The following is a 26,704-nucleotide window of genomic DNA, read 5'->3' on the forward strand; positions in this document are numbered from 1 at the left end:
CCCTGCTAAATGTCTTCATTTCATATCCCTCTCCACCCTACTGCAGGGAAAAGGCCACCCCAGCACTGTCCTGGCCCTCTGTCCATCCCAGCCCCGCTGCAGCACAAAGCCCTCATCAAAACATCCCCATCCACGTATCTGTTCTCAGACCACTGCCCCTCTCCAGCTAGCCAGGCATGCTCTGTCCATGGCCCAGGAAACATCTCTACTTCTGCTGACTACGGCTAAAGCTCACATAGCCAACTAGGATCAGAGAGTGGGAGCCTTTAGGAGCTTAACATCTCTAAGTCTGATATTACAGGGGAAAGGGGTTGAGCCAGATCTCAGGAGACACAGGGATCATGGATATTGTAAAATTTCTCAAGGAGACTGGTGATGCAGTCGTGGAAGAAACTTTCTTTCTAAATCAGCACTGAACTCAATGCCTTGGACGTTGTTCAAGGGCACCATGCTGCTGGAGGTGCCATTTTCAAGCTGTTTGTCACTCTTGTGTTAGCACCAAGGGCCCACTTAAGGCCCAGTTTTAATTATTACACTGTGTCCCATCTCCCGTTTCAATTGGCAAAGTTATTCTTCATTCCCAGTCCTAAATGGTTATGTGTTATTAAACAGCTGCTGCAGTTCATCCTAGAACTCTGGGACCCGTCTGGGAGAAGGGTAGCGTATACACAGAAGATACTAAGCACCCGTTGATGACAGTAGTGCTGCCTGTGTTGGACAGAAGGCCTCCGGCCCTGCTCAGTGGCAGTAGGTCAGATCTATTTCCATTTCACATAGACCCTCTCACAGAATTTGCCTTGGTGCATTTCGATACCCAAGATGTCAAGCACCTGGAGGCATATTTGCTCCCCCACCTCCTTTCTAAATGAAATCGTGCTCATTTCAACCGTGAGGAGGGTGGCTGGGCTTCCCCCTTCCCAGTGCTCCTAAGAGGAAATGTCTGTAATCCAGCTGCACACATAGGCAGAGCATCTCTGCTGATTCCACCTTCAGCCACCTCCTCTGCACATAACCCTGAAAGACGCAGATTCAAACTCAGCTTCAGTTTATTAGTTGTGTTTCCCTAGACAATGTACAACAGCAGCAGCCCTTATTCCAGGAGCCTGAGGAGGTTGACCTAAAGAATTCTCTCCTTTTGGTTGATTCTCCAGCTTTAGTTAGATTAAGCTAAATTAAATAAATTAAACCCATAGCTTCCAGCTCCCAGGGGGAATCGCAAGTATTAGCTTCTAAAATCCAGTGACCTGCCTAAGCAAAGGACTAAGACAGGCCTGTTGGAATCCCATAGCAGTGAGCCTGAAAGCCTAAGCATCCTTGTCAGACCCAGGTGGTGGTGTTACAGGTCAGCCCCTGGTGGGGGAAGGCTTTGAAAAGGCCAGCCAGCCTGAAATCCTTTCCTCACTTATCCCCCTTCTCCGCACAGGAGAGTTTTTTCACTCTTAGGCTGTCTCTCCTGGAGTCAGTGTGACTAGGCTGGCCCTTCCACAGTCCCTCTGTACCAGAAAACTACTGGGAAAGTTTGTAAACTCACCACCCTGCCCTCCCAGCTGTGGGGCGGGGTGAAGTCTCTGCATTGGTGGTGAGCAGAGATCACAGATCAGGCTCAGATCCAGAGAAGGGATTGTTTTGGCTCTTGCATCACAAGTAGATTCATTAGCATCTGTGGCTCAGCTCCTGTAGAAACATGGCATGTCTGTAAAGTCAGTCCCCCTCACGTTCTACCTAGATGGCTGGGAGAACGAAAGGGACATTAGAATGGTAGAACCCACCCAAACAGAGAGGTGACATATGAGAAAACCACATGTCCTTATCCAAGCAGGTGGCCATGATGGGGTGGACTCTAGAGAGGGTCAGATAAAAGGATTCTCTTCTTGCAGGTGCTTATCAAAGGAATTTGGCATCAGCAAGCTCATCCCAGTCCAAGGGTGTAAGTTCCCTTTTCTGACAACACCCCCGGCAGTGCCATTCCAGCTCACTCACCAGGAGCCTTGGGGCAGGTTTCTCTCAATAGCAGGAGGATTTAAAACTGATATTTGAAAACTTTCAGCAAAACTAAAGCACTATCAGTGCAAAAGCTGCTTCAGAGAGTACAGAAATTATCACCCTCCTGGGATTGCCAGGGTTTGGTGTGTGTATTTGGCGGAAGACTAGTGCTGGTGAATGGTGTCAGATCAGCAATCATGGAGACTGAAATCCTTTGCTTATCCCCAGCGTGAGCAGCACTGGGGTAAGCTACCCCCATACACTGGAAAAAGACAGTGTACCTAACCATGACCTGGAAGGACCCTTCTAGAGAGGAATTCAGATTACATGGCTCAAGCAATCCTTGGCCTTGTATTGTCAACAAGGAGGGCAGATGGGGTGGTGGTTTCTGGGATATAGACATCTAGTCACTAGGAACTGGATCTAGTCCCACCAATACATATTCAATGGTGGCCACTATATCACCAAACAGTAGCACTCTTCAGTTACTACCAGCCTGGGCTGGATTTGAACCACTGCCTAGAGATGAAAAGCTCCATATAACCAATTACCAGTCCCCTGGCATCATACATCCCCTCACAAAACTCACGTTTTAATCCAGGCCATTTGAACTACAGTTCCCAAAGCCTTCCTGGTACCAACATGCTTGAATGTATTCAAGAAAGACAAATGATTGTATGAACCCCCATTGGTGAATTCTGCCTTTCCAGTGTCAGCACCACTACTTATGGCTTTTTATACAATTTTAGTTGTCTATGCAGCTATTCCACATGTCTATATTCAAATACAGGAGACAACAACATGCCCTTAACTAGCAGCAATTTGTAAAGTCTTGATTTCCATGTTTCACAATATTCTTCAGGGATGTTTTGCTCAGTCCTTGCTCAGCCTCTTCACCGTTCTTCTCCATCATGTAGTATGTCACAGCACACAGCAGCTCCTCACCTGAGAGGATATCAGGAAGGAGGAGGAGGAGGAGGAGGAGGAAGTAAAGCTGACTCCTCCAGAGAACAAACCACATATGAAGAGTGATTGTCAAATGTGTTCATTTTTAAAATACCATCCTGGAAATGAAAACTGTCAGGGAAGCAAACCTGCCAGTTCACCGTATGTGATGCTCTCAGATCAGTACTTCAGCTTCATATGTGGACTTGCCACTGTGAGGATCCCCACCAGGGACGAGAGGAGGCCACAGAGCCCAATAACTCCTGGGTTGGTTTTGTAGATTCCCAGCTGGTCAAAAGGACTAGAGAGATCGCAAAGGTTCTTCACTGTGTCTAGCAACAAGGGAGGGTGTTTCCTCAGGGTGTGGTACAGCAGGAGGAGAAAAGGCTGCAACCCACCTGCATGGAAACTGAACAGATCCTGATCTTGTTCATCACAATGAGAAGAGTTCTCCTTCCTTGCCTTCTCCCTTTGAGCCTCCTGTTCCATCCGCCAGGAGATCTCATACAAATCCCTGGTCAAATTCATCAGCAGTGAATAGTAATAGCATTTGGTAGCCCAGTTCCGCCACTTCTGCTTGTCAATGTCAGGGATGAGTCCAACACTCTTCACCCACAGGACTGTGTCACAGATGAAATACAGGACACGGTTGAGGTTGGAGGCTGTCAGGCAGAGACGGGGCAGCAGGTCTGGTAGCTGGGTAGTTCGTCTGGCTGCTACCATGGCATGCACCATGTTGCCCAGTCTGAACACTGCAAGAGAACCCAGAGAAGTTAGCATGGCTCACTCCCTGTAGGCTGCCATCCAGTTCTGCTTTTCGACAACTAATTGCTCTTCTGGGCCTTGTATATTTAAATATTGTCTTTTCATTTGAGGATAACTTTATATTTGCAGAAGTGAGAGGCTGGCAATAGTAGAGCCATGTATAGTAGACAGATACGATGCAAGGTTCCCCCATATAGTTTCGTTGATGCACCTCAATATTCGCCAGCATCCCCTGCCATTCCAGTCCTGGGACATCCACACAGCTCTGCCAATGCCCGCCTGTCTGTCGTGACCTAGAACACCCTCCACTACTCCAGTCCCATTCTGGGGTCTCTTCTGAACGGGAACTACCGATCATGCTAAGTTCTAAGGTGTAAGTGAGAGAGCGATACAGACAGACACTCTGCTGTAACCTGAAGAGGATTTAACCCAGCTTTCTGGAAGGAAGGTGCTAGTGTACCAGTCCCATTGCACCTCTGAGCTACACCCTTTCTAAATTATTCTTGAGGGCTAATGATTCAGTCTGACCAACTCAGAACAACGCCTTTTCTCAGCTGCATATTTTTAGGGGAATTATGCTACAGCTAGTTCCCTGCCTGCAGGTGTCATATTTCAGTTCACAGCACCGATTACAAGTCTGCTTTCACTTACTCCACAGCATTGACTCCACCATGTGTATTTTCAGCAATACTAACCATACAACACAGCAGGTAATAAAGTGAGTGTAATTCTGGGGGGAGAAGGGTGTATCTACAATTTCATGACTACGCAAAATGAGGTCCTGTGATCCAAGGCTGCATGGTAATTTAACTACTTAAGAGCTGGCATAACTGGCATCTGCTTAGCTGGAATAAGCAATACGAACAGGGACCATCCCTCCGGATATGGGGTACTTACATTTACGGCCAGAGCGCATGCTAGATTCCAACTTCTTGAGCTTCATTATCATCATCTCTTTGTCAGCCTTACGCTCTAATAAATAGCTAAGCAACATGCATGCGTGTTGAATGGCTCTGGAATGGAAAAAATGAGGAAAATGGTTGACAGGAGACACAAGGACCATTCGGAGGGGAGAGGGGGGAAGGGGGAGAAAGGAACAATTTCTTCCCAAGTTAGGGACTCCCTATGGACCATACCCATGCGACAGCACCGAGAGGTATAGAGATCACACGATATTACTTGTTAGGGTCAGCACTTTATGACACGAAGTGTAAGAAGCAATGCAAATGCAGCGTGAACATGACAATGGTTGACCATGCATCTGAGCAGCAAGCAGCCAATAGCGGGTTTTGTTGGGCACATTTGGCAATGCAATTGAATACTGCCTGAAACATCCACAGGCAAATACTGCAAAAATGCTAGCTTGCAGCAAGGCTCTGGGTCTATGAAGGGACAAAGCCAGTTTCCCTGACGGATCAAGATGCAGATCATTAGAATTTTTTGTTTTTCCAGAGTCTGTTATTTGTATTGTGTCCTCAGCAATCACTAAGCAGCAATACATACCTACTGGAATGGGTAGAATATGGAGATACCCCATAAAAGGGGTAAAGCTTCATAAATCACCTAACCCACTGCTGAAACCCAGCCAGCTCTGGGGTGGATCACAGGAGCTGTGTGAGCACACACTAACATTGCACAATTTAGAAGTGGAAGTGAAAATCAATGTCTCCAATTGAATCTAGTAGCTTACAAATGAGTAAAGGAACTGAATTGAAACTGGAGGGAGGTTATACAGGAACAATCAATTAACTTGAGACAGACGGTGGCCGGCCATTGGGACAAACACCCCGCCACCTGGGGAAAGTGCTCAGAGATCACTAATAGCCACAGGAATCACGGACCTGACTTCTACTTTTCATCCAAAGGCTGGTAACTCCCTACAGCACAGCACCCCCAGCACCGCACTGGGGTCAGCACTGACTGGGGGACCATGCCCCCTACTGAGCCCCACACACCATAACACCCCGTGGCACCGCACTGGGGTCAGCACTGACTGGGGGAGCATGCCCCCTACTGAGCCCCACAGCACAGCACCCCTGACACCGCACTGGGGTCAGCACTGACTGGGGGAGCATGCCCCCTACTGAGCCCCACAGCACAGCACCCCAGCACCGCACTGGGGTCAGCACTGACTGAGGGAGCATGCCCCCTACTGAACCCGCACCCCACAGCACCCCGTGGCACCGTGCTGGGGTCAGCACTGACTGGAGGAGTGTGCCCCATACTGAGCTCGCACCCCACAGCACCCTAGCACCGCGCTGGGGTCTCGAGTCAGCACTGACTGGGGGAGCGTGCCCCGCTGTGGTCAGCACTGACTGGGGGAGCGAGCACCGCGCTGGGATACTGAGGTCAGGCGCCGAGTCAGGGCTGGCTGCGCGGAGGCCCCGGCAGTGGCTCCCAGCGCTCTCAAGGGAGGCTCAGGTAAACCGGCCGCCCGGCTCGCGGCTGCAGGCGGGACCGGGCAGAGCTGCCGACAGCCCCCGACCGCGGCAGGGGCAGAGCTCAGCCCGAGCCCCCGGCCCCGCTCACCGGAAGAGCCGGTCCCGGCCCTGGGTCTGGTTGGTGAAGTTCACAAACGCCTCCATGCTGCCGCGGGGGGGAGGGGGAGACCCCCTCAGTCTCCTGCCGTGCTCGGGCTCGGGACGCCGCCCGGGACACACAGACAGGCTCCGCCCCGTGGAGCTGGGCCCGGAACCCTCCGCCCTGGGGCTTGTCTCCACCCGGACCGAGATCAGACTGGACCTAGCGCAGCAGTTACCATAGCAACCGATCAACGTTCGATTACAGGTGAGTGAGGGGGAGGGGACCTATCGCGGGGACGTGTCCTCAGCAACTCCCCCCCCCCGGGAATGGGGATCCCCTCAGCAACAGCACCCAGGAATGGGGATCCCCTCAGCAACACCTCCCAGGGAATGGTTATCCCCTAACATGGGAATGGGGATCCCCTCAGCAACACCTCCCAGGGAATGGTTATCCCCTAACAGGGGAATGGGGATCCCCTCAGCAACACCCTCCCCAGAAGTGGGGATCTCCTCAGCAATAACCCATCCCCATGAATAGGGATAATTAATTCCAGGAGACCCCCTGGAAATCCAGTGGCTGGGCCTCCCAGCTTTGAAAATTAAACCTTGTCGTAAGACTCAGCACTTACCCCAGAATCACTTAGTCTTCAGGATCACATCAAAGCCTGCCTCTCATTTATCTATCTCCTGCACTCTCTGTCCCTTGGCATGCCCTTCATTGTAGAAGGTAGCATGGATCCTGATTTGTACCTAAGCAGTTCTAGTTGTTTTGTCTAGGACCTACTATCTGCTCCCAGGCTTGTTTGTGGGGTGGTAAATGGCACCCCTGCAGTTGCCAGCTCACACACACTAGTGGTTCACCCCATTTTCTCTGTATGAGTGGTTGAGTCAAGATGGCCTGCGGTCCTGAGCCAAATAAACCTGTACAGCAAGTGTTTAACTGGTGACATTTTAGAACTCCTCCAGCATCATCACCACCTGTGGCAGCGTGGAAAAGCTTGTATAACTTGGGTGTGGGTACAGCTCCCTGTAACTTTTCAGGAAAATGACTCTTTTGTGCTGGATTTTTTTATGCTTGTTTTCAGCCCAAAGGGGAATTTTTGGTACAGTTCCATTTGGCCCTTTCTGAGTTGTGTCAGTAGGAAATGTTTTGTTTTCCAAGTGTTTGTAGATGATATTTCTGTGCTCTGATCATTGAGGTAAAGCCCCAAGGCCACCCAACAGGTCTGGAGCATCATTGTGCTAGGCAATGTACAAACATCTAGGAAGTCAGAGGCCCTGTCGGTTAATTTAAGAGCTACTAACTTTCCATAAGCTTAGTTCACAGTGACACAGGCCTTTGACTAGTGTGAAGAAACGTGGTTTAGAAATAAGCAAAGTTTTAAGCAGTTTGAAAAATGTTCCTTTGAAACAAATCATATCTGTGACTTTCTCCAGGCTGGATAAGCAGGGAGACAGGCAAAAACCTGCCTACGTGTATCTTAATCTATGTGTAACACCAAACCCAAAACGTGTATAACTAGCTGTGCATTTTAGATGTCTAATCACTTGTGTACTTAACCTGCATATATCCACATGGATGGTACACGCATGGCACAGCACCGAGCTGTACAGGAGACCATGGGGAGACAATGGGGAAAGCAGAAGTGAGTCCTACAAAATAGATATAGTCATTTCTCCATATAAAGATAGGAAGCTTCCTTCTTTGTTATAGCTAGATCCTAAGTATTTATCATCGTTTCCTCCCATTATCTCCAGGATCTATTTACGGTAGGATTTCCTGGGTCTCTCCATCTACTGTGACTACTGTGTAGGGCACCTGTGTTGTCATCACACCAGGGAAGGCAGAAAGATGCCAGTATATATCCGGAAACATCCCCTGGAGATCCCTCCACCTTCTGAAAAGGACTGGATTAAGAAGGATGAGGAAGAAAATTTCTTCCTGCAGGATCCCGATCAAATCTTTGATTCATTGCCTCAGCCTTTCCGGATGATCAATAAACTGGTGACCTTAGTATTTGAGCAGGCCTGGGAAATCATTGAGAAGAGGGAGGCACTCCAAGAGGCACAGACACTGAAGGTCAAGCCCACGTTGTACCTGCCCACAGCTGAATTCCAGGTACCGAGACCCTTCACAGCACAGCTGCCACCTGTCATTACAACAGTTTGTCGAGGAAGTGTCAGTTCAGTTCCTTTTGCTTTCTTCTTCCATTGTCACCCCTCTGCCCATTTAAATTCCCGAGACTCCATTAGCATTTCCCTCACTTTCAGTTTTATTACACAAGGCTACAGCTCTAAGCTTGCTCATCTGAGAAGTACAGGACATAGCCCATTTCAGAGTCCATCACACCTTCCTGAAAGAGGAAAGGTGGCATTAAATCATGTCAGGCTCACCCTCTGCTTCTCTGAGCCAGACTGACCCTAGCACCTGCTTATTGTGGAGAAGTTGATGAGTCTATTGCTATCGTATGGACAAACTCAACTGTGTTTTAAAAATAATACTTTAGAAATGGTGCAGAGCAACATCGAATGCAGCTGCACGGTGCCCAGGCACTGCACGGGCTTCCTGAGCAGAATGTCTGCATTTGCGCCACTCTCCCTGTGGGGGTAGCTGGGTGTGGTGAAGCTCTAGTGCTGCTGAATGGTGCCTGGAGATTGAAGGCTTCTGTTTATCGCTAGCACTGGCGGTGGCAGGGCGAGCTTTCCTGGAAGATCTGCCTCACCCTTGATATTGGTGGGATCTTTCTGAGATTGGAGCTAGACTTCATGACCTAGTGAGATCATGGGATTTTGCTGGCAAATGGCTGGTGCAGCTGATCAATCCCCCTGTCAGGGGTGGGAGGGCAGGGTCATGTTCTCTTCTGCTTTGTTTTTCATCTCTGCAGGTGATGGGAAGAGCCAACTGCCTTGCAGCCTCTGGACAGCATGTCTTTGTTGGGCTCTCCACAGGGCTTGCAGTTTTCAACATGCCCAGCTGTAAGCGGGTCTGTGCTTGGGAGTCAGCCAAGCTAGAGATTTGTGCCATCCGTGCCTCCAACCTTGGCAATGAAACCCACCTTCTCGTTACTGTTGATGAGATGGGTAGGTGCCCCATGAGCTTCCTCAAGTCCCACATGGGGAGAACTTTGAGGACAAGCTTGTGCACTATGATGGAATGGAGGTGGTGGGTGGCGGTGGGGAAAGTGGCATCTACTCAGTAGAAAAGAGCTAAAGCAGGATGGAAATAAGCATGACTAACACATTTCTGAGAGGGTCCTGCAAAAAATGGGGACTAGTCAACAGATTTCAGAGTGGGAGGTGGCCCCATGGCAAGTGCCCTCCCCTGTGGCGCAACAGAGGTTGGTCACATGGGGGAAGCAGCACACTCAGCACCTCTCACATTCTGTAGCAATACCCTGGGCCAGTCAAGGAGTAATGTTGCTGGGCTTCAAGGCAGGGGCTTTCATCCAGGGACAGTCAGTGTGCTGCAGTGTGGAGGTTCGAATGAGGAGAAAAGATCTGTCAGCTCCATATTGAGTCCAGTAGCCCCACCATGATACTAGCGTATGCAGCATTCCCAGAAGGGTCCATTGGCTTCTGGTTGAGTCCAACACTAATGAAGTGGGCTTTAGTTCTCTTTCCATTAGAGAGAAGAAAGTTGGAGCTGAGCAAATCCCCTTGGAGCACAGGCCATCCCAGGGTGTGCGTAGGGGAGGACGTGTGAAATCCCACGTCCTGGGTGCTGCTGTAACACCCCTAGCAAGACAGATGCATAGATGCTTTCCAAGTTCTGAGCATCGCTGCACTGACCCCAATAGCTGAAAAGTGCATGAAAATGCCTGGGGCTCCCACCCATCTTCCCCTTTCCCATTTGAAGCTCTGTTTCCTTGGGGAGGAGGGCTGGATGCGGGTCTCTCTGCTTATGTCTACACTGCAGCTAGCAGCAAGCCTCCCGGTAAGCAGACAGACCTCACACTAGTGGGGCTCAAGCTAACACTGTGAAAATAGCAGTGTGGATGGGGCAGCAAGAGCAGCAGCTCAGACTAGCCACCCGAGCTCAGCGCCAAGGGGTCGGGTGGGCTTGAACTCGGCCAATAGCCTGAGTTCCCATCTGTGCCACGACGTCCACACCGCTATTTTTAGCATGCTAGCTGAAGTGGAGTGAGCATAAGTCTGTCTGCCCAGTCTGGGGAGCACACTCCCGCCGCAGTGTGGGTATTCCCTCTGGCTGGGGCCATCAGCACTGCTCTGTGTGTCACTAGACAGCACGCTGTGGCTGAGTCTTCTGAGAGCCATAGAAGGCACCTAGTCCTAGTGCTGTTACTGCATCCTCCAAAGGAGCTGAACTGCACCCCTCACTCTCTTCCCACCCACCTCTCACCTCTGTTTTTCTCTTCCAGGACTTGCCCGACTCTTTTATTTTTACAGGGACAGCCTGCTGCTCATTAAAGTCCTAAATGAAGTGGTAAGTTCTCTGTGTGTGCCACGGGCACTGAGGCGAAAGCCTCTGTATAGTAAACAATCATGATTACTAACAGCACTCAGGAAACACACTGCTAAGGGCAACAGCTGGATTGGAGATCAGAGGTCTTGTTAACTGGGTCAATGGTGCATAACTCACCTGCAATCCTCTTTGAACCCATATTATCCCTGGTACAGACCCCAGGTTATGCCCAGAATCTTCTCTGAGATGTCAAAATCCCAGGGGTGCATCAGCATTCAGCAACAAACTAGCTCAAACACCAAAGAAGCCTGTCTTCAAATAATGTGGAGTCTGACTCTGGCAGACTGAGTCAGAACGACTCAGGCTAGGTCTACACTACCCGCCTGAATCGGCGGGTAGAAATCGATCTCTCGGGGATCGAATTATCGCGTCTCGTCGGGACGCGACAATCGATCCCCGAATCGACGCTCTTACTCCACCAGTGGAGGTGGGAGTAAGCGCCGTCGATGGGGAGCCGTGGAGGTTGATTTGCCGCCGTCTTCACAGCGAGGTAAGTCGGCTCCGATACGTTGAATTCAGCTACGCTATTCGCGTATCTTAAATCGTATCTTAAATCGACCCCCCCCTGTAGTGAAGACCTGCCCTAAGGCACAGGGATAGGAGTGCTGGGCTGGAGGGCTCGGGAGGGGGGCTCTGGGCTGGAGGAGCTCAGGCAGAGGGGTGGAGGGGTTCTGGGCTGGAAGGGCTCAGGTGGAGGGGTGGGGGTGCTCTGGGCTGGGGGACAATTTATACTTGTTTCCCCTCTTTAGCATTTTGAAAAGCCCTTAGCCCTCCCAAGCCACTCACAGGGGGCTGGGCCTTGGGCTATAGCTGCATATCAAGGCTTTGGGGACTCTGGCCACCCAACAAGTTCCTGGCCCCCCTCCCCCTCTGTGCATGGCACATCTCCTTTGTGACAAACCCCACAGGGCAGCAGGACGTCCCATTGCTGCCATCCTGGGCTTCAGAGCATCCCTCAGGCTGGGCAGCAGGCACACGGACCCTGCAGGCCTGCTCTCTGCAAACACCCCCACTGCCCAAGGCCAGCCTTACCGGGATTACAGACACCCTGGGCGGCCCACGGCCAAAGGCCAGGGGAACGAGCCTTTGCTCAGGCTTCAGGAAGAACGTCTCAGGGCTGAAGACTCCCCACTGAGGACCCAAACCATAGGTGGCTGTAGAGATTCCTGTCCCAGTCTACCCCCTGCCAGTTTGTGCTCTCAGCTCTTTCTGACTTTATCACCTTTGCTCTGCCCATGCCACTGCTTCCTTCTTGCCTTTCTCCCATGCGCCTCTCCCTGCTGGTGCTCGTGGGTGGCTTTCAAGGGTAGCCCAATGCAGAACCCGCTGCACGAAGCCAGTGGAGGCATGACTCTGATGAGGAGTGGAGCTGAAGGAAATGGACACAGCAGTTTAGCCCAATGCGCACACAAAAAGGCACCTCTGGCCACCAGCCCTACCTGAGAATCCTGGGGCACTGTGGGGTGCTGGAGCAAACCCCCAAGAACAAGGGCATCTTCTCCTCTTCCCCTCCTGCTCCCACACCAACCCTCTGCACATGGAACGTTCTTCCCGGACCTGTTCCCAGGGCGCCTGCCTCTTTTCAGTCAAATTCCCGGGTGCATTAGCAATCAGGGCGCACCACAGCAAGCATCACTGTCCCAGCCTTTTCTGATGCCGGCATACCTTTCTTTGGCAGGAAGAGATCAGCAAGAGAAACACCTGTGTGGAGGCAGAGCTCTCCCAGGGGGGCGATTATGCTGGCATCCTGCTGCAAGGCAAGTGCCAGGGATTTGCAGTGTATCAAATGCTGGCTGCCCTGCTTCAGTGGGTGGGGCCTGCAGCTCATGTAGCTTTGTAAAACTTACTCACCAGTCTAGGGAGCGTCCTCTGGATTCCCCAGTGCTCTCCTGAGTCAACCCAACCTGTCCTTCCAGCCAAGTGGTGCCTCTGGGTCTGCCAGACAGGCCATTCAAAGCAAAGCAGACTCCCTCCTCCTGCTCTAATCACCGACCCCAGCTCCTCAACTCTGTCCCCAGGCCCCACATTTACACTAGGAGCATATGGGCCTGTATACTGAGAGGCTCTCTGCTCTGACACAGGCTGGAGAACTGCACAGAGATGACCTCCCCAAACCTGCTGCAGCAAACAACCCTCACCAAAGCACAGGAGTTTCTAGTCACAATTCTAGTCTCAGAGCAGTGAGGGCCACGTGAATCCCCCTTCTGCCCCAGCAGGGTCTCTATGCCCCACAAAGGGGCTCTGCTGGAACCTTGAGGGCTAGAAAAGCAGGACATGTGACACCCCACAGGCAGCCAATAGAAGACCACTTTGCAACATGACCCAGTGAGTATAGCTCCACTCCCTAGATTAGCATCCGTGACATGGGGCTTGGTGGGGATATGAGCTGGGGGATCCTATATTTGAAAGGGAACCCTAATCCCATTCTTGAGGGTACATAACAGCAGAGTCCTCTTGCCTGAGAAACCTTTTCGCCTCCTTTCCAATTGCTCAATGCAGTTTCCCAATGCAGGCAGCACAGAAGCTTGGCTGGAGATCTACCGATTGCCTAAGGATTCCTGGCTGAAGGAGACAGACCATTCCCAGGCAGCTGCAGCAGTGTCATCTTTCAGGGAGAGGCGGTTCAGCCAGGCGTCGGCGGTACAAAATGTTTTTCTTTCCTACTGAGATATCTTCTGTCTCGTCCTTTCACCTCCATCTCTTTCCATAGCCCTTGTTCTCACAGCTCCAGTGGTTGCACTGACCAGGCTGAGTGGATTTGTCAGCACATTGATGGGGAAGGAAGCGGGGACGTTGTCACCCAACCCACATTTCACAAGCCCCTTATATTATTGGGCCACTATTGTCACTCACAAGACAAGTTTTCTAAGGAGGTTCCTCTTGATCAGAGGCCACGATTCAACGTGCTCCCCTCCCGATAAGTGTTGCCCCCAACTAAGGAGGGGTCCAGTGCAGGGTGGTTTCTCAGGGAGCCATTTCTACCCCCTAAAATGCCCTTCATACTGGCAGAATGGCCCAAAAGGGCCTTAGTATAACTGAGAATTGGGTGCGGTATCTCCAAGTGTGAGTCAGGGAAGCTGATTCTCCAGTCTGGGCTTCTTTGAATTGGCTTCATTTTTCAGTCCCAGGCCAAAAAGAAGACCTGGCTGTGTGTCAGAGCCCCACTTGCTCAGGTGGAGAAGGGGATGCTCTGGATTACCATGACCAGCTTGTGTGAACTAACCACAGCCTCCTTCTATTTCCTTGGCAGAAAAGTCTGGAACTGCCGGGAGAGGGCTCTGCAGAAACGGTAACCAAGGCCTGAGTGAGAATTTAGCAAGCTCTCCAGGCAGATTATAGATGTTGACTTGGTGGCTGCACCTTGAACCCCCTGCATCCCAGCTCTTGGGGAAGAGCGCCAGGAATCTGGGACACATTCTTTGTTCTAAGCATCCAGTGGATCCATTCCAGTGTTCACCTGGGCTAGTCCCCTCCAGACCCCAGATCAGCAGAGGCTGGCCTTGCCATTTAACAGGAGCTGCTGTTCAGCACTGATAGACCAGCTCCCCACCCCCAGTGGCTCAGACCCAAGGCAAATGAACACCTAACATTCCCCTCTCTACTGCGCCAAGTACTCATATCAAGAACTTCCCTTCCCCCTTGCATACACCTAAGTATTCAGTCTCACTAATCCACATGCAGGTACCTAGCCACGTCTCTGTGCAAGGACCAGTGCTGAGGGCAGGAAGCTAATCATAGAATATCAGGGTTGGAAGGGACCTCATCAGTTCCAACCCCCTGGTCAAAGCAGTACCCCGATGCTGTCCTCCTGCTTGTGGAAAGTGGAAAATCTTGTGGAAAATCTCCTCCTGAGCCCCGCTGCTGGAGCCCTGGGGTAGCAGCTGCAGGGCTCTGGCAGTGATTTAAAGGGCCCGGGGCTCCGGCCACTACGGGGAGCCCTGGCCCTTTAAAGTGCCGCCCGAGCCCTGCCGCTGCTACCCCGGGGCTCTGGCATTGGGGCTCGGGCGGTGCTTTAAAGGGCCAGGGGCTTCCTGCAGTGGCCCGAGCCCTGCAGCTGCTACCCCGGGGCTCAGGCAGCGGGGCTCGGGCAGCGATTTAAAGGGCCCGGGGCTCCCCGCCACCAGAGCCCCAGGCCCTTTAAATCGCCGCAGTAGCCCGGCTGCCGGAGCCTTGGGGTAGTGGCGGCAGGGCTCCGTTGGCAATTTAAAGGGCTTGGAACTCCGCTGCGGTAGCAGTGGCCAGAGCCCCAGGCCCTTTAAATTGCCCCTGAGCACCGGGGTCCCAGCCGCCTCTGCAGCTGGTAGCTCGGGGGTGATTTAAAGGCCCCAGGGCTCCCAGCCGCAGTCAGAGCCCCAGGGCCTTTAAATCTTGATTTAAAGGCCCGGCCTCTTCTGGTTGAGGCCACGCCCCTGCTCAGGACTCCAGCGTACCGGTAAGTCCTTTAACTTACTTTCACCTCTGTAGTTAGGGTACCCTAAAGGGTAAGGTATTTGGAACACTGGGTGATGGGGCATCTGGGGAAGAGCTGAGGGTGGAGCGCTAATGAAAGCAGGATCCCATAGGGCAGTGCGTGTTTCCCTTTTGATGGAAGCCATGCTCTGGCTCCATCCCTCAGGCCGGTGGGGCATGGCCTTCATCGTGCACACAGTGATAGGGGAGCAGCATGCTGGAAGGGGAGTGTTGCGAACCCTTCCCGGGAGGAAGGTTTGAGATTCCAGGGAACAATTCTGCAGTTTTCAGCTATGACAACTTTGTTGTTGGTAGCATGAGACAGCACAGGCCACAGAGCAGCTCCTGGACATGCCGGTGCTCAGGGTGGCTGTCTCTTCCGTTGTAGGAATCACCCATGTCTGCAAACAGAGTTGAAACTAAGCTGAGTCCTCCAGTGCTGCTGCTGAAGGTCAGATCGCCCAAACCTCTGACAGGTCAGGCCCCTTCTCTTGGGACCTTTGTTTTTGGTGGGGAAGTAGGAATTTACTCAAGTCTGGTTAAGTAATAATGGTTGTGCCTCTCTGCATAGCGGTCTCTCTCTTTGGGTGCTTGCATGTGTCTGTCTCTGTGTGTTTGTGTTTCTCTCTGAGTGAGTGGCTGGATAGCAACATAATGATAAAAAAATTACAGTAAAATGCCCACTGGCCCCACCTTGCCTGTGGCTCATCTCTGATCCTGGTGTGGGACTTGCTGCTTACTCTGCTATTAGTATCCCAGCTGCATTAGTGATGCATCACCTCTATTAATGATTATTATGTATATTACACTGGTACCCAAAGGTCCCACCCGTGACCAAGGCTCTATGGCAATGGGGTGCAGCGCACACACATGCAGATACAATCCCCCTACGATCTCTTCCTCACTGCCTGCTCTTAGTGGCCTTTCCTCTCCTCCACCCTTATTCTTACCAACAGCAGTGCCAGACCCAGCCTGGCTGTCTGAGCCCACATGATCCCTATCCAATACCAGCTATACAGGGGTAGAGCAGCTGATCAGAGAGAAGAGCACAGAGGGAGGCAGCCTGGGATTTGGGGCCCTTCCCCAGAGATAAGTGAGGCAGAAAGCAGCCACCATTGCTATTGTAAAAGGAGCTGGCTCCTGGCCAGAGACCTGGGCCTTATGCTAGGTCAAAGGCCTGGGAGAGGTGGTTCCATCCAAAGGAGGAGAATGGTATGACCCTACATGAAAGGGGAAGGGTTACCCCTTCCCCAAGAGCTTTCCTAGATCTCACTGGATTCTGCTTCTTCTGGGGTTCTCTCTCCCCCCCTCCCTCCCCGGTGTTCTCGATCCAGGAAGCACTTTTAAAAGCCCTTTGGAGGCCCTGATGAAGATTGATGATGGCAGTGTGATCGGCTTGGGACAGAATCACGTGATCAAAGACTACCAATGGGAACAGCAGGACGCAATCTTTCGCCGCACCTTCCAAAAGCATCTGGAGAGAGAAAGTGAGCCTGACAGCAAGGAGGAGAAACCCAGGTGAGAGGGATGCAGGAGTGCAGTTCCACCCTTTGCATGCTGGCATTTCAGCCCAGGGATTCATAGGAGTTGCCATCACACACCGCCATCTCCAGGGCATTTCCCAACTGTTACTCTGAACCGTGGCCCAAGAAGTTGGCTCCCTGGTCCCAAGCCATGAGGGTATGGCCATAGCCACTCCCGATCATGTTGAATTGCTCTGTTTATCAAGGTATTTCCATAGCATGTATTTATTATCCCTTCCTTTCTCAGCCATGCTGTGTTTCATTTTCTCCTGCCTGGCCGGATACTGCAGATCGGACCTGAAATCAAAGCACAGCCAGGTAATATAAAGCGGATAGACAAATGCATAATTAACCAGTGGAACTCACTGCTGCAGGATATTGAATTTCAAACTAGATCAGGCATTGTTATGACAAAGAATAGCATCTGCAAAGACATAAGCTAGGATGAAAATGATAAGGGCTATCAATCCTCATGCACTAGGCATATGCAAAATGCCAGTTGGATTTGTAAGAACTTGCCCTGTAGTATATTACTGCACAAGTGAAGATTTATATCCTCCTCTGCAGCATCTGACATTGGTCACCTTGGGAGGGATGATGCGGGACTAGATGGATGACTGGCTACTTTCCTGTGGTTCTAACCAAAGCAGGGTAAAGTGGGCACTCTCATAGCCCAGGAAGTGCTGTGAGTGGGCCAGGGCAACAAGTGTCATTGCTTACTGCCTTCCGCCAGTTCATGATTCAGCAGTGAAGCTCTCTGTCCGTGTCCAGCCATCTTTGTTTATAATTCAGCAGCCACAGAAACTGCTGCAACAGATGTTCCCAGTCAGTGATGTATGGAGAGCTGGCTCTCTTTCTTCTTCCCAGAAGAGAGAAGAAGGGTGGGGGTCAGAGGAAGAGAAGAGCAGAAGGTGCCCATGAAGTTAATTGTCCCTCATGAAGAAAAGTTCTTATTGCACTAGAGAAGCCTAGTAACAGGCTGATGACTCACCCTGCGACACCTCCTGCTGGTCATCCAAGGAATTGGCACTCCAGACTTTGGAGTGCCCTCTGCAGGCCCGAGTCTTGCCTATTACTGGCCCTGTGTCCCTCCCAGACCCTGGTGCCCCTTTCCCTTGGGTGCTCATTGGGGCAGACTGCAGTGTACATACCATTCATTACTGGCAAAGGGAGGTTTGGACCTGCTGCCTTTGTCTACCTCAGGCTACCCCTCTGTAGCCCTAGTACCTGTTCTGGCCTTTAGCAAGGCCTGGGGGTTCCCCAGGCTGGAGTGCCCCAGCTCCTCTCACCTTTCCTCAGCTTCTAGGCAGTGAGGCCCTTCTCCCTCAAGAGCTAGAGGGAGAGTCCTCTAAGCTTCTGGCTTCACTGGCCTTTATAAGGCCAGCTATGGTCTGATTGGGGCGTGGCCACAGCTGTGGCTGTTTCCCCAATCAGCCAAGGCTTGCTGCTCTCCCTAGCAGCAGCCCTCACGCAGCCTCCACCCTGTCCCCGGGGCTGATTTCAAGCCCTTCAGGGCAGGAGCAGGTGACCACCCCGCTACAAGCCCCAAATCCATAAATGCTTTCCCCTGGTACTCTATCAGATGGATGCTCTGGGTTTGCGAATGACAGAGAGGCAGGGCCAGGTGATGGGAAATGGGAGGGGAGGTCTCCTGAGTCAATCTCCCTGTTAATATGTGGCTCCCACTGTGAACACATTTGAGAACACCCCGTGCTATTGACTGGTTGAGTCACTGTGGCAGCTTGGCTACTGTGGAATTCTGGGATGCAGTGAAAGAAACAGCCTTCCTCTCGCTGAACCAACTGGTGTCACTAGCAGCTCCCGTCCTCAGGCAGGTCAGCAAGTGGCACCAACGCATTAGCCTACCATCTTTGTGCCAACGTCTCATCACTCAAGCCAGCTGTGTGGCCCAGGCCCCAAGGAAGTTGTCATAGGTCAGGTGCCTGCTGCTCCCAATATATGCTGGCACTGGGAACATGGCTGTTGAAGGCAGAGTGACATAGTTCTCACACCATTGCACAGCAAATTTCTCTCTCCAAACACTTCTATGGGCTTTGATTGGGCTTCCTGCTGCCTGGACCACCTCTTGTAATGGGGACTGTCAGGTGTGGGGGAGAAGCTAATTGGGGAGGGGCTGACATAGGCAGTCAGAATAGACAGGCAGGGAAAAAATATCACCAGGAATAAGAACTTTTGTTCTATTTCTGGCTCTGAATGAGCAACTCCAAGGGATGCGGAGCCCAGACAAGTTTCTCCAGTGGGCTGATGCAGCTGGCACAGGAGACTTCTCTGTGTAGCTCGGATTCCCTCAACCCAGGCTTTCGAGCTGCCCACTCCCCTCTCCTTTCTCTGATCTCCTCCTCCAGACGTGCCCACTGGCATCAGTGTGCATTGGAATGGAAGCCACAATCTCTGCCTGTATTTACTCACTCGGCCATCAAAGGAGAAAATGGGTAAGAAGCGAAAGGATGGGGGGCAGGAGGGTACTTATTTTCAGACTGCTGCTGTAGATTTAAAAAGAAAGTGGTTTTTACTAATAGGCTTTTCCCTTTAACCCTGCACTGGCAGGAGATCTTCTGACCTTTCTCAATAGGGCCCCCCTAGGATCTTCCTGATCCGAGAAGGGCCCCCACTGTCAGGCTGACATTTCCCAGAGGGCATGGCCGCTGACCTTTGCCATACCTTTTGCCCTGGTAGGGTACTGTGTGTTTGTCCCCATGGAGCTCAGTCTCCCACAGCCTCAGCATTTCTGAGTCAGTAATTCACAGCAACCAGCAGTGAGCTCACAGCAGGGAGGGAAACTGGGGCTGACCCGAGAGTGCTTCCACCCTGCCCAGGTATGAGGAAGAAGCTTAAGGGCTAACAGTCTAATGTCACCAGGCAGGGGATTGTTCTCCCAGACAAGCTGGGATGGGAACCCTGTAAAGGCAGCATCCTTAGCCCCATGGCTGGGGGGCAGGGAGTACTTTATTTCACTCTCCGTTGGCCAGTGCTGAGAGGGGGCTGAGCCAGCTTTCCTTAGCTAGAAGAAGTAAGACATAGGAGAGGAGAGGAACTGGCCCCATGGCTCACATTTCTCCATTAGGCCAGGGTGGCAGCGGGATGGGGAGGATTTCCAGATGGACAGTGTCCCAAGTGAGGCCACTACAGCAGGCGGCTCGTGACCTGCACCCATTGTACTCAGCCCAAGAAGGCTAACACACACCAGAGGCTGATGTGGGTGGGGGGGACTCCCCATCTTCCTGAAGATGAGGCTCAGCTGTTCAGAGGCCATGCTTCTCCCTCCAGATGCTGAGCTAAAACCTGACACTGTCTGGCCATGTGCCGCTCCAATCACCTGCTCAGCTGTCACCTCCTGCTCCTCTTACATGGCTCTGGCATGTGAAGATGGGACGATAACGGTGTGGGACAGATGTCTAGGTGAGCTCTCCCATTGCTGGAATTGATGGGTACCTGTGGGAGGCTGACAGGGGGATTTTCTCCCTAGGACTTGGGGGTCTGGATGTGCCAGCTGGGGATCACAAAGGGGTTTTCAGGAACATTTTCCAAAAAACCCTGTAGGCTCACTGGTTCCCTAGCAACAGGTGGCCAAACATCCCAGGTGCCTTAGCTGAGAAGCAGTCTCTCTCATGTCACATGGCCTGAGTTTTCAGGGGCCAGTTCCAATTCTGACAGAACTATCCCCTGTTCTGCAAGAGGACAGTGAAATCAAAATGTCTTTGGGGCTGGCCGACAGTTATGTTTGCAGCAGCTAAGGCTATAAGTGCCCTGCCTGAATGTTTTTGGGACATTCCCCCCTTCGGACAACATAGCCTCAGGCTATTTGTGGGACTGAAGCAGTGTCACCACATCATGACCTTACGATTCACCATGACAGGTTCACAGCATCACTGGGCTGTGATGCAATGACTGTCCCAGAGCAAAATTCAAGAGCGTGCCCTACTCTGTACTTGGGCCGGTCCTGTGACTCCACAGTCCCACCCAAATCCATTGGTGATGCAGTGTCAGCACACTGTGATACTGCACCGCCACATGGCAACATAAAGATTGGGTCCCTCGGGCCAAGCTGAGAAGGTGGCAACCCTGCCATGCTGTGCCATAGCCAGGAGGACTGCAGGCAAAATGAGCCCAAAACAGAACCTGGCCCAGTTCCTAGCCAAGCCAGTAAGATGGAGCTATGCTCGACTTCCCTCCCATACAAGTCACTATCTCTCTATGGTACTAACAGAGGTGCCCATTAGTTCAGCATGGGTGGGGTGGAACCATGCTGAGCTTCCCTCACATGGAGGTCACCTCCTTGGTGCCAGGCTGTCTCTCTCAGGTGGAGGCCAGATTCAGTGCTGGCTCCTGTATCTCCAAACTGCTGTTTGTTTCCGACTGTTGGGTGCTTGTGCCTTTCCCAGGATTCCCACTAGCTGTGACTGCCCTTCCAGAGGGATGTCTCAGCCGCACCATCCACTTCCTGCAGACATCTACAGCCCCAAGGGACCAGCTGCCTAGGCCCAAAGTGCAGCTTCTGGTGCTGTGTACGGATGGGTCTCTCCACCTGGTTACAGTATCAGGGCCCAGAGAGTCCAGGACTGTGCTCCTGGCAGACAGGTGAGGTGGGTTCTGCTAGGCCATAGAGAGGTTGGTCAAGGCCAGATCAGTTGTCTCAGTGGCATGGTGGAGGTTCCCCTTCGCTAGAAGGGAGTTGCGAACACTTCCCCTCCCCTTGGGAGACCCCACCACTGTCTAGGGAGGCGGGAATCCACCCAGCAAACTCTCCAACCCCATTATCAGTACCAAACACTCAACCTTAGCAGCAACACTTTGCAGTCACTTTGTTTAGCAATACACAATCACAATCCTTCAGGCATGGATCAGGGCATCTCCTTCCCTCTGAGCTCTGGCTGATGCACAGTGTGACACGGGCTCATGAGCCCACAGGCTCAGGCTGCCCTTTGGCTTGTCCCTACAGCCCTGCCTGGAGCCATATCTCAGCCAGCATTGTCCCTGCAGTAGCCACCACAAGGTGTTGCTGGTGCCTGCTCGGTCTTCTCCAGGAGAGCTTGGAACAGAAGTTGGGGTGGAATTCCCTGCCTTGTGCCTGCCCAACTCCTGTTTGTTTGTGCTCCTGCCAATCAGAGCTTTGAGGGTAGGGCCAGCTCCCAGTTTGCTGATCTCAGTAGGGCAGCATTTGGCCTAAATCCCCCATGAACCCCTGCGTCATGCACGGCAGCTCTCGCTCTCCTGGTTCCTCAAAGCGCTAGGTCTGCTCCCAAGCAGCATCCTAAGGGTGGGTTTATTTTACAGGTCCGAGGACCCAGATCAGACCACCAGCGCAGTAGCACCGATTCCAGCCTTACCTGGTGCAGTGAGTGTTGCAAATCACCCCCTCTAGGGCCCTGTGTCCTCTGAAGAGCATGACAGTGCAGTAGGGCCTGGGGGGCACAACACTAGCAGCTGGCCTGAGTCACCAAGTGCTGAGGTGAGGGCTGAGTGGCAGGAAATCCCAGACTTTGGAGGTGTGGAGAGGTCACAAGGCAAGTCCAGCCCACCCAGTTATAAACTCCAGGGGGAAAGTGGAGCCCTGTGACCAGTAGAGATGGACAGCCATTTCAAAACAAGCACAAGGACCTTGTGGAAAATAAAAGAGTTAAAAGCATCTGGCTGGAGCCAGCCCTAGTGCAGCAATCGCTGAGCAAACTGCGCTCTGCTGTTCACCTCAATCCTGACCCACAGCATTTCTGCTATTGCAGCCCTGGGTTCTCCACACAGCTCTGGCCAATGCACCTCATTTCCAGTCTGCAGGGTTCCTGCATCCTGCTAAGGCTTTCAGGGCTTTCTCCTGCCCCAGTCCCAGCCAAGGGAAATGGGAATGGCCCTGCAAGTGCTCTCCCTGCAGCTTCTGTGCCCTGTTGCTCTTTCAGGTGCTGGTGTTCTCCTGGGATGGCACAGTGTGCCTCACGGACACTGCCACGCCACAGACTGTTTGCCACTTCATCACCCCACCCTCTCACACAGTAGCATCCCCCTGGCAACCGGTGTTTACCGTGGATACCACTAACCAATGCCTGCTCCTCCGAGGTAGGGAGTCTGACACAGAAGGGAACAGGTGGAGGGAACTACCTGCTACCATGCACTCCTGTCACAGGTGGGAGGGGGAAGGGGGCCCTGGGTCTCCAGCTCCTGCCAAGGAGTTTCAAGTTAGCAAGTCCCAGGAGATAGAAGGGTCAACTCACAATATGAAATGGGGGTGGGGTTTCCCCGTTTGGCTGCCAGATCTGCACAACCTGCCCCGGACACAAGGCCGATTAGCATTGCTGTGCGGCATCTGTGCACTGGTATCTGTCTGCACGCTGGCCCCACTGAAAGCTGCTCACAGGTCATACGCTGGCCTTTCAATGCCTCCTACTGGTGAGAGGCAGCAGGACTTGTATGGGGAAGCAGGGACTGAAAGCTTTAAACATCATTGCTTGGGCCATGGGGACTGCAGTGTGCGTCCCATGCTGCAATTGCTGTACAGGCTGAACTGGGCCAAGGGAACAGGCTTAGTAGACTGGCTGCCTCCCCTTTCCCTGAAGCTGGTCTCCTGGAGAAGAGGGCACTGGAAATGCGGGTGCTGCTAGGATGAAACGGCAGCCCTGGGGCTGAATTTTTGGTTGACTTTGAGTGCTTGTATCGTTCCCCATCAGCTGGTGCAGGGGTCCTCAGGGTGGGTAACATGCTAGTTGAGGGAATGTTTTCTAGACATCTCCCATCCTACTTGCCCTCAGTTGGTTTCTGTTAGCCATCGCCTGGCCCCTCCCATTTGTGATCCTAGAACATCCCTTCTGGTAGTTTCTCAGGTAGCCCACTGCTGCAAGTAACACTGGGAAAGTATTGATGTATTAGTAGCTTCTCCAGGGTGATGTAGCAGCTGGGAACACGGGGCAGGAGGAGCCAGCACCACGTGCACAGCCAGCTCTCTGCACGCCCCAGCATGTGCTGTGTAGGCCATGATGCAAGAACATCCATGCTGGTGGATTTCTAACAGCCCACGCCAGACCTTGGCCTGTGTGGCCAGCTGGTGGCTCAGGACTGTTTAGTCATTCATGGTGATCGCTGCTCTAAATGTGGCCATTCGCTTCTTCCCCAGCTGAGTAGCTTGACATCAGAGCAGCCTTGAGAACCGTGTACGCAGATTGGTGCAACCAGCTCTATGGTGGCCTTGGGTCACTCTTGGCCCCTTATGATGGTTCTGCAGAATGTGCATCCTACTGAGATACCCTGTCCTCTCTTCTCTGGCACACAGGTGATGAACAGCAGCAGCAGGCTGGTCCCCCGACACAGACCAAAGACAATCAAAGCTCCATCTTCCTTTTTTATTTTGATTCCTACCAGTCCATGGAGGTTTTCGCAGCAGTACCGGAGCCTCCTCCTGACTCCTTGCAGCACCTGCCATGGGACGAGAGATGTGACATTTTCCTCCGTGACAGGTAAGCTTTTCCCACCAGGAAGTCTGGAGCGTTGAAAGCTGGGACTTGGCTCACACTCCTGGTAGGGCAGGTCCCACCCTAGAGCACAAAGGGCCCAGTGAGGTTCCAGAATGGCCTGAGGCAGGATTGTCACTTCAGGCAGCTGGTATGATTTGTTCTTGTGTATCACTGGGGTGAGACTGGAGTAAACTCTGGGCTATACAGGGGGAGCTGGGTCTGTGCCAAAGAGCAGACAGACTCCACCTCAAGCAGCCAGCTCTGCCCCTGGGGACGCTGCTCCGGCCACAGCAAGGGAGAGATTGTGGATCTCTCCAGATGATTCTGTTTCCCCATGCACACAATTGCAGGGCAGACTCCTCCTTCATTGAACATACACGGTCGGTTTCTCTGCTTGAATAGGAACTATTGCATCTTTGATGCAGGAATTCCACCTGCGAGGCAGAGACTTTGTTCTCTCATATTGTCACTAGATGGCAGTGTTACATCGCTTACTGGATGACCTGTGTCTTGAGCTGTTACTTTTGAGAGCCTGTCTGATCCCAGTCAATGGGAATCCTTCCATTGACTTCAGTGGGCTTTGGATCAGGCCTTAAGTTTGAGAGGCTGAAGCCTAGCAGGGAGGGGTGGGGGGGAAATGGCCTAGCAGGTTTCTGTTGCCTAGCACCTTTCTCTCTTCTCCTTCTAGACCTAAGCCAGGGGAGTGGCAGGTAGCTCAGGGCACAGAGAGCCTTTCATCCCTATAGCACCAGCTCAGGAATGCCTCCCCTCCCCATAGATCTGTCCCGAGGAAAAGCCTTTCCAGCTTGCAGCTTTCTACTATGAAAATTGGGGACCCCCCTTAGCCCATTGCTCTGACAGTCCGAGCTCAAATCACCAACCCATAGAAGTTCAGGTCTGTAGCAGACCTTAGCTTAGTCCACGGCAGGTACACATGCAGCACCCTGATTTGTGCTCACACAGGCTATCAGATGAGAGCACAAATGTGGGGGCGGGGGGCAGGTTGGCTGCTGACACTCTGGCCCATAGCAGCCCATCTCCGTGTCCTGAATGGCATGTGAAGAAGTGTCTGGCTGTTCTAGATCTCGATCTGCGCTGGAGGGTGGTGGTGAATTTGCACGATTTATTTTTAATTGGTTCGGTAGAGCCCAGAGGGCTCAAGGATGGGGAAAAACCAAAGTCTGAGCCCCTGCATTCTCTTTGTTAGGCTGCAGCGCCTGCCAGGAGTCAGCCAGCAGGTACCCAAGTGCTGGAGCCAGCTGCGGAAGCATGCAGCCGCCCTGCAGAGGGAAAGCCGGAAGAAGTGATGGGGGCAGGAGGAGCTATAGTTCAGATCAACCTCGCAGCCCTGGGTTGGCACTAGGCCCACAAGCCTGGCCCAGCATTGGCATTTTAACTGCAGACTATTTATTTTAACTGACTCATCTCCACCTCAAGGCAGCTCATCCCACTGACTAACTTCCCCCACTCTAACCCAAGCCAACCGATCAGCCCATGCCAGCAGGGAGCAGTTCCTCCTCTCCTCCTTCACCAAGGATACTTGCACCATACTGGGGGGGCATTCTGATAGCAGTGTCTGCTCATCACAGGGAGGGACCCAGCAGCCCAAGCAGTTGAGCTAGAGAACGTGCAGTGCAGCTTTGAGTCCCCCACGGACGTGGAAAGTCCGAGCCTAAGCAGAAGCTTCGTGAATGCAGTTGGGTCCGTGTCTCTCCCTTTCAGTAAAGGCCTTCACACTGTTTGTATGTCTGTCTGTGGTGCTTCAGAGCATTGGCACTGAAGTGGGATTGCTCTTCAACCTCATCAGCTTTGGGGCTCCCCACAGGCTCATCCCCTTGCAATTTAATCAGCGTGGTGCCTGGGGATGGGAGAGAATAGGACAGTGAAGGCAGATGGACAAAGGCACCATTGTCCCACACGGTATTGGTGGCCTTTAGCAGCAACAGGGAATCCAGATGTTCCCCTGAATCTCAAACTTTATTGACCAAGGATGGGCCAACACAGCGTTAGAGGCCTTTGCTGGCACTGGCTATGCCTCTAGATGCTTCTTCCAGCCAGCATCACTTCTCTACCCAAACCCCACCCGAGGAAAGTGTTGCTCTCCATCAGGATCCTCAGTCAGCCCAACGAGATCTACCCATTTATCTAGGTTCTTGGCACTGTGGTATCTGGACCCCTGCTATGGGGAAGGGATGAGGAGAACAGAAGAGAGGGGAAGGCCTGAGAGAGATGGGAGGGAGGAGCAGAACAGTGTTGGGGGTTGGTTTGATTTCTAGTCTCGCCTCCTTGCAACCACACTAATCCTGCCATCAAAGCTGGGAATTATACAGAGCAAAGTCATTATTCCTGGACTCTGTCACTTGTCATGTCAGGGAAAGGGGGTGCCTGGAGCCAACAGAGCTGCCTCTGTGACACTCCTGGGACTGACAGGCTGTAAGAGTAGGACTCTGGACTTGAGTCCCATGCGATAATGGAGAAATACTGACCACCTTTGGCCAGGAAATTCAGACTCCATTCCCAGCAGTCCATGGAGGTGCTAGTTATTGTTAGGACATATGGGGGGTTGGGCATTGCCCT

At 52.4% G+C, this 26,704-nt stretch overlaps 2 protein-coding genes across 2 annotated transcripts; one reads left to right on the forward strand and one right to left on the reverse strand.

Annotated features, from left to right (window-relative positions):
* Positions 1-1,028: 1,028 nt before the first annotated feature.
* On the reverse strand, positions 1,029-6,352 carry PEX11A (peroxisomal biogenesis factor 11 alpha). The gene is made up of 3 exons (XM_054042791.1): positions 6,223-6,352; positions 4,591-4,706; positions 1,029-3,680 (listed from the first exon to the last, which is right to left on the reverse strand). Exons 1-3 carry the CDS (start codon positions 6,276-6,278, stop codon positions 3,109-3,111), a joined length of 744 nt encoding a protein of 247 aa, XP_053898766.1. The 5' UTR covers positions 6,279-6,352; the 3' UTR covers positions 1,029-3,108.
* A 50-nt stretch (positions 6,353-6,402) lies between these two features.
* On the forward strand, positions 6,403-25,868 carry WDR93 (WD repeat domain 93). Its single transcript, XM_054042790.1, has 17 exons — positions 6,403-6,480; positions 7,974-8,334; positions 9,101-9,296; positions 10,595-10,659; positions 12,377-12,459; positions 13,215-13,338; positions 13,949-13,987; positions 15,536-15,623; positions 16,482-16,665; positions 16,918-16,988; positions 19,037-19,123; positions 19,959-20,090; positions 21,074-21,269; positions 21,966-22,026; positions 22,583-22,739; positions 23,947-24,130; positions 25,335-25,868. The coding sequence occupies exons 2-17, from the start codon at positions 8,068-8,070 to the stop codon at positions 25,432-25,434; spliced, it is 2,034 nt and encodes a 677-aa protein (XP_053898765.1). The 5' UTR covers positions 6,403-6,480; positions 7,974-8,067; the 3' UTR covers positions 25,435-25,868.
* The last annotated feature ends 836 nt before the right edge of the window (positions 25,869-26,704 follow it).

Source organism: Malaclemys terrapin, chromosome 10 (assembly GCF_027887155.1).
Source record: "Malaclemys terrapin pileata isolate rMalTer1 chromosome 10, rMalTer1.hap1, whole genome shotgun sequence".
NCBI classification, from domain to species: Eukaryota; Metazoa; Chordata; order Testudines; family Emydidae; genus Malaclemys; species Malaclemys terrapin.

What these genes read in the sequence shown, in the direction of transcription:
- PEX11A (XM_054042791.1), bottom strand. Translation starts at nt 6,278, where the DNA reads ATGGAGGCGTTTGTGAACTTCACCAACCAGACCCAGGGCCGGGACCGG. An exon ending in GGCCGGGACCGGCTCTTCCG is followed by an intron (nt 4,707 to 6,222) that starts GTGAGCGGGGCC and finishes TTTCCATTCCAG; the next exon opens with AGCCATTCAACACGCATGCA. An exon ending in CATGCGCTCTGGCCGTAAAT is followed by an intron (nt 3,681 to 4,590) that starts GTAAGTACCCCA and finishes GTTCTCTTGCAG; the next exon opens with TGTTCAGACTGGGCAACATG.
- WDR93 (XM_054042790.1), top strand. Translation starts at nt 8,068, where the DNA reads ATGCCAGTATATATCCGGAAACATCCCCTGGAGATCCCTCCACCTTCT. An exon ending in TGCCCACAGCTGAATTCCAG is followed by an intron (nt 8,335 to 9,100) that starts GTACCGAGACCC and finishes TCATCTCTGCAG; the next exon opens with GTGATGGGAAGAGCCAACTG. An exon ending in TTCCAGCCTTACCTGGTGCA is followed by an intron (nt 22,027 to 22,582) that starts GTGAGTGTTGCA and finishes TTGCTCTTTCAG; the next exon opens with GTGCTGGTGTTCTCCTGGGA.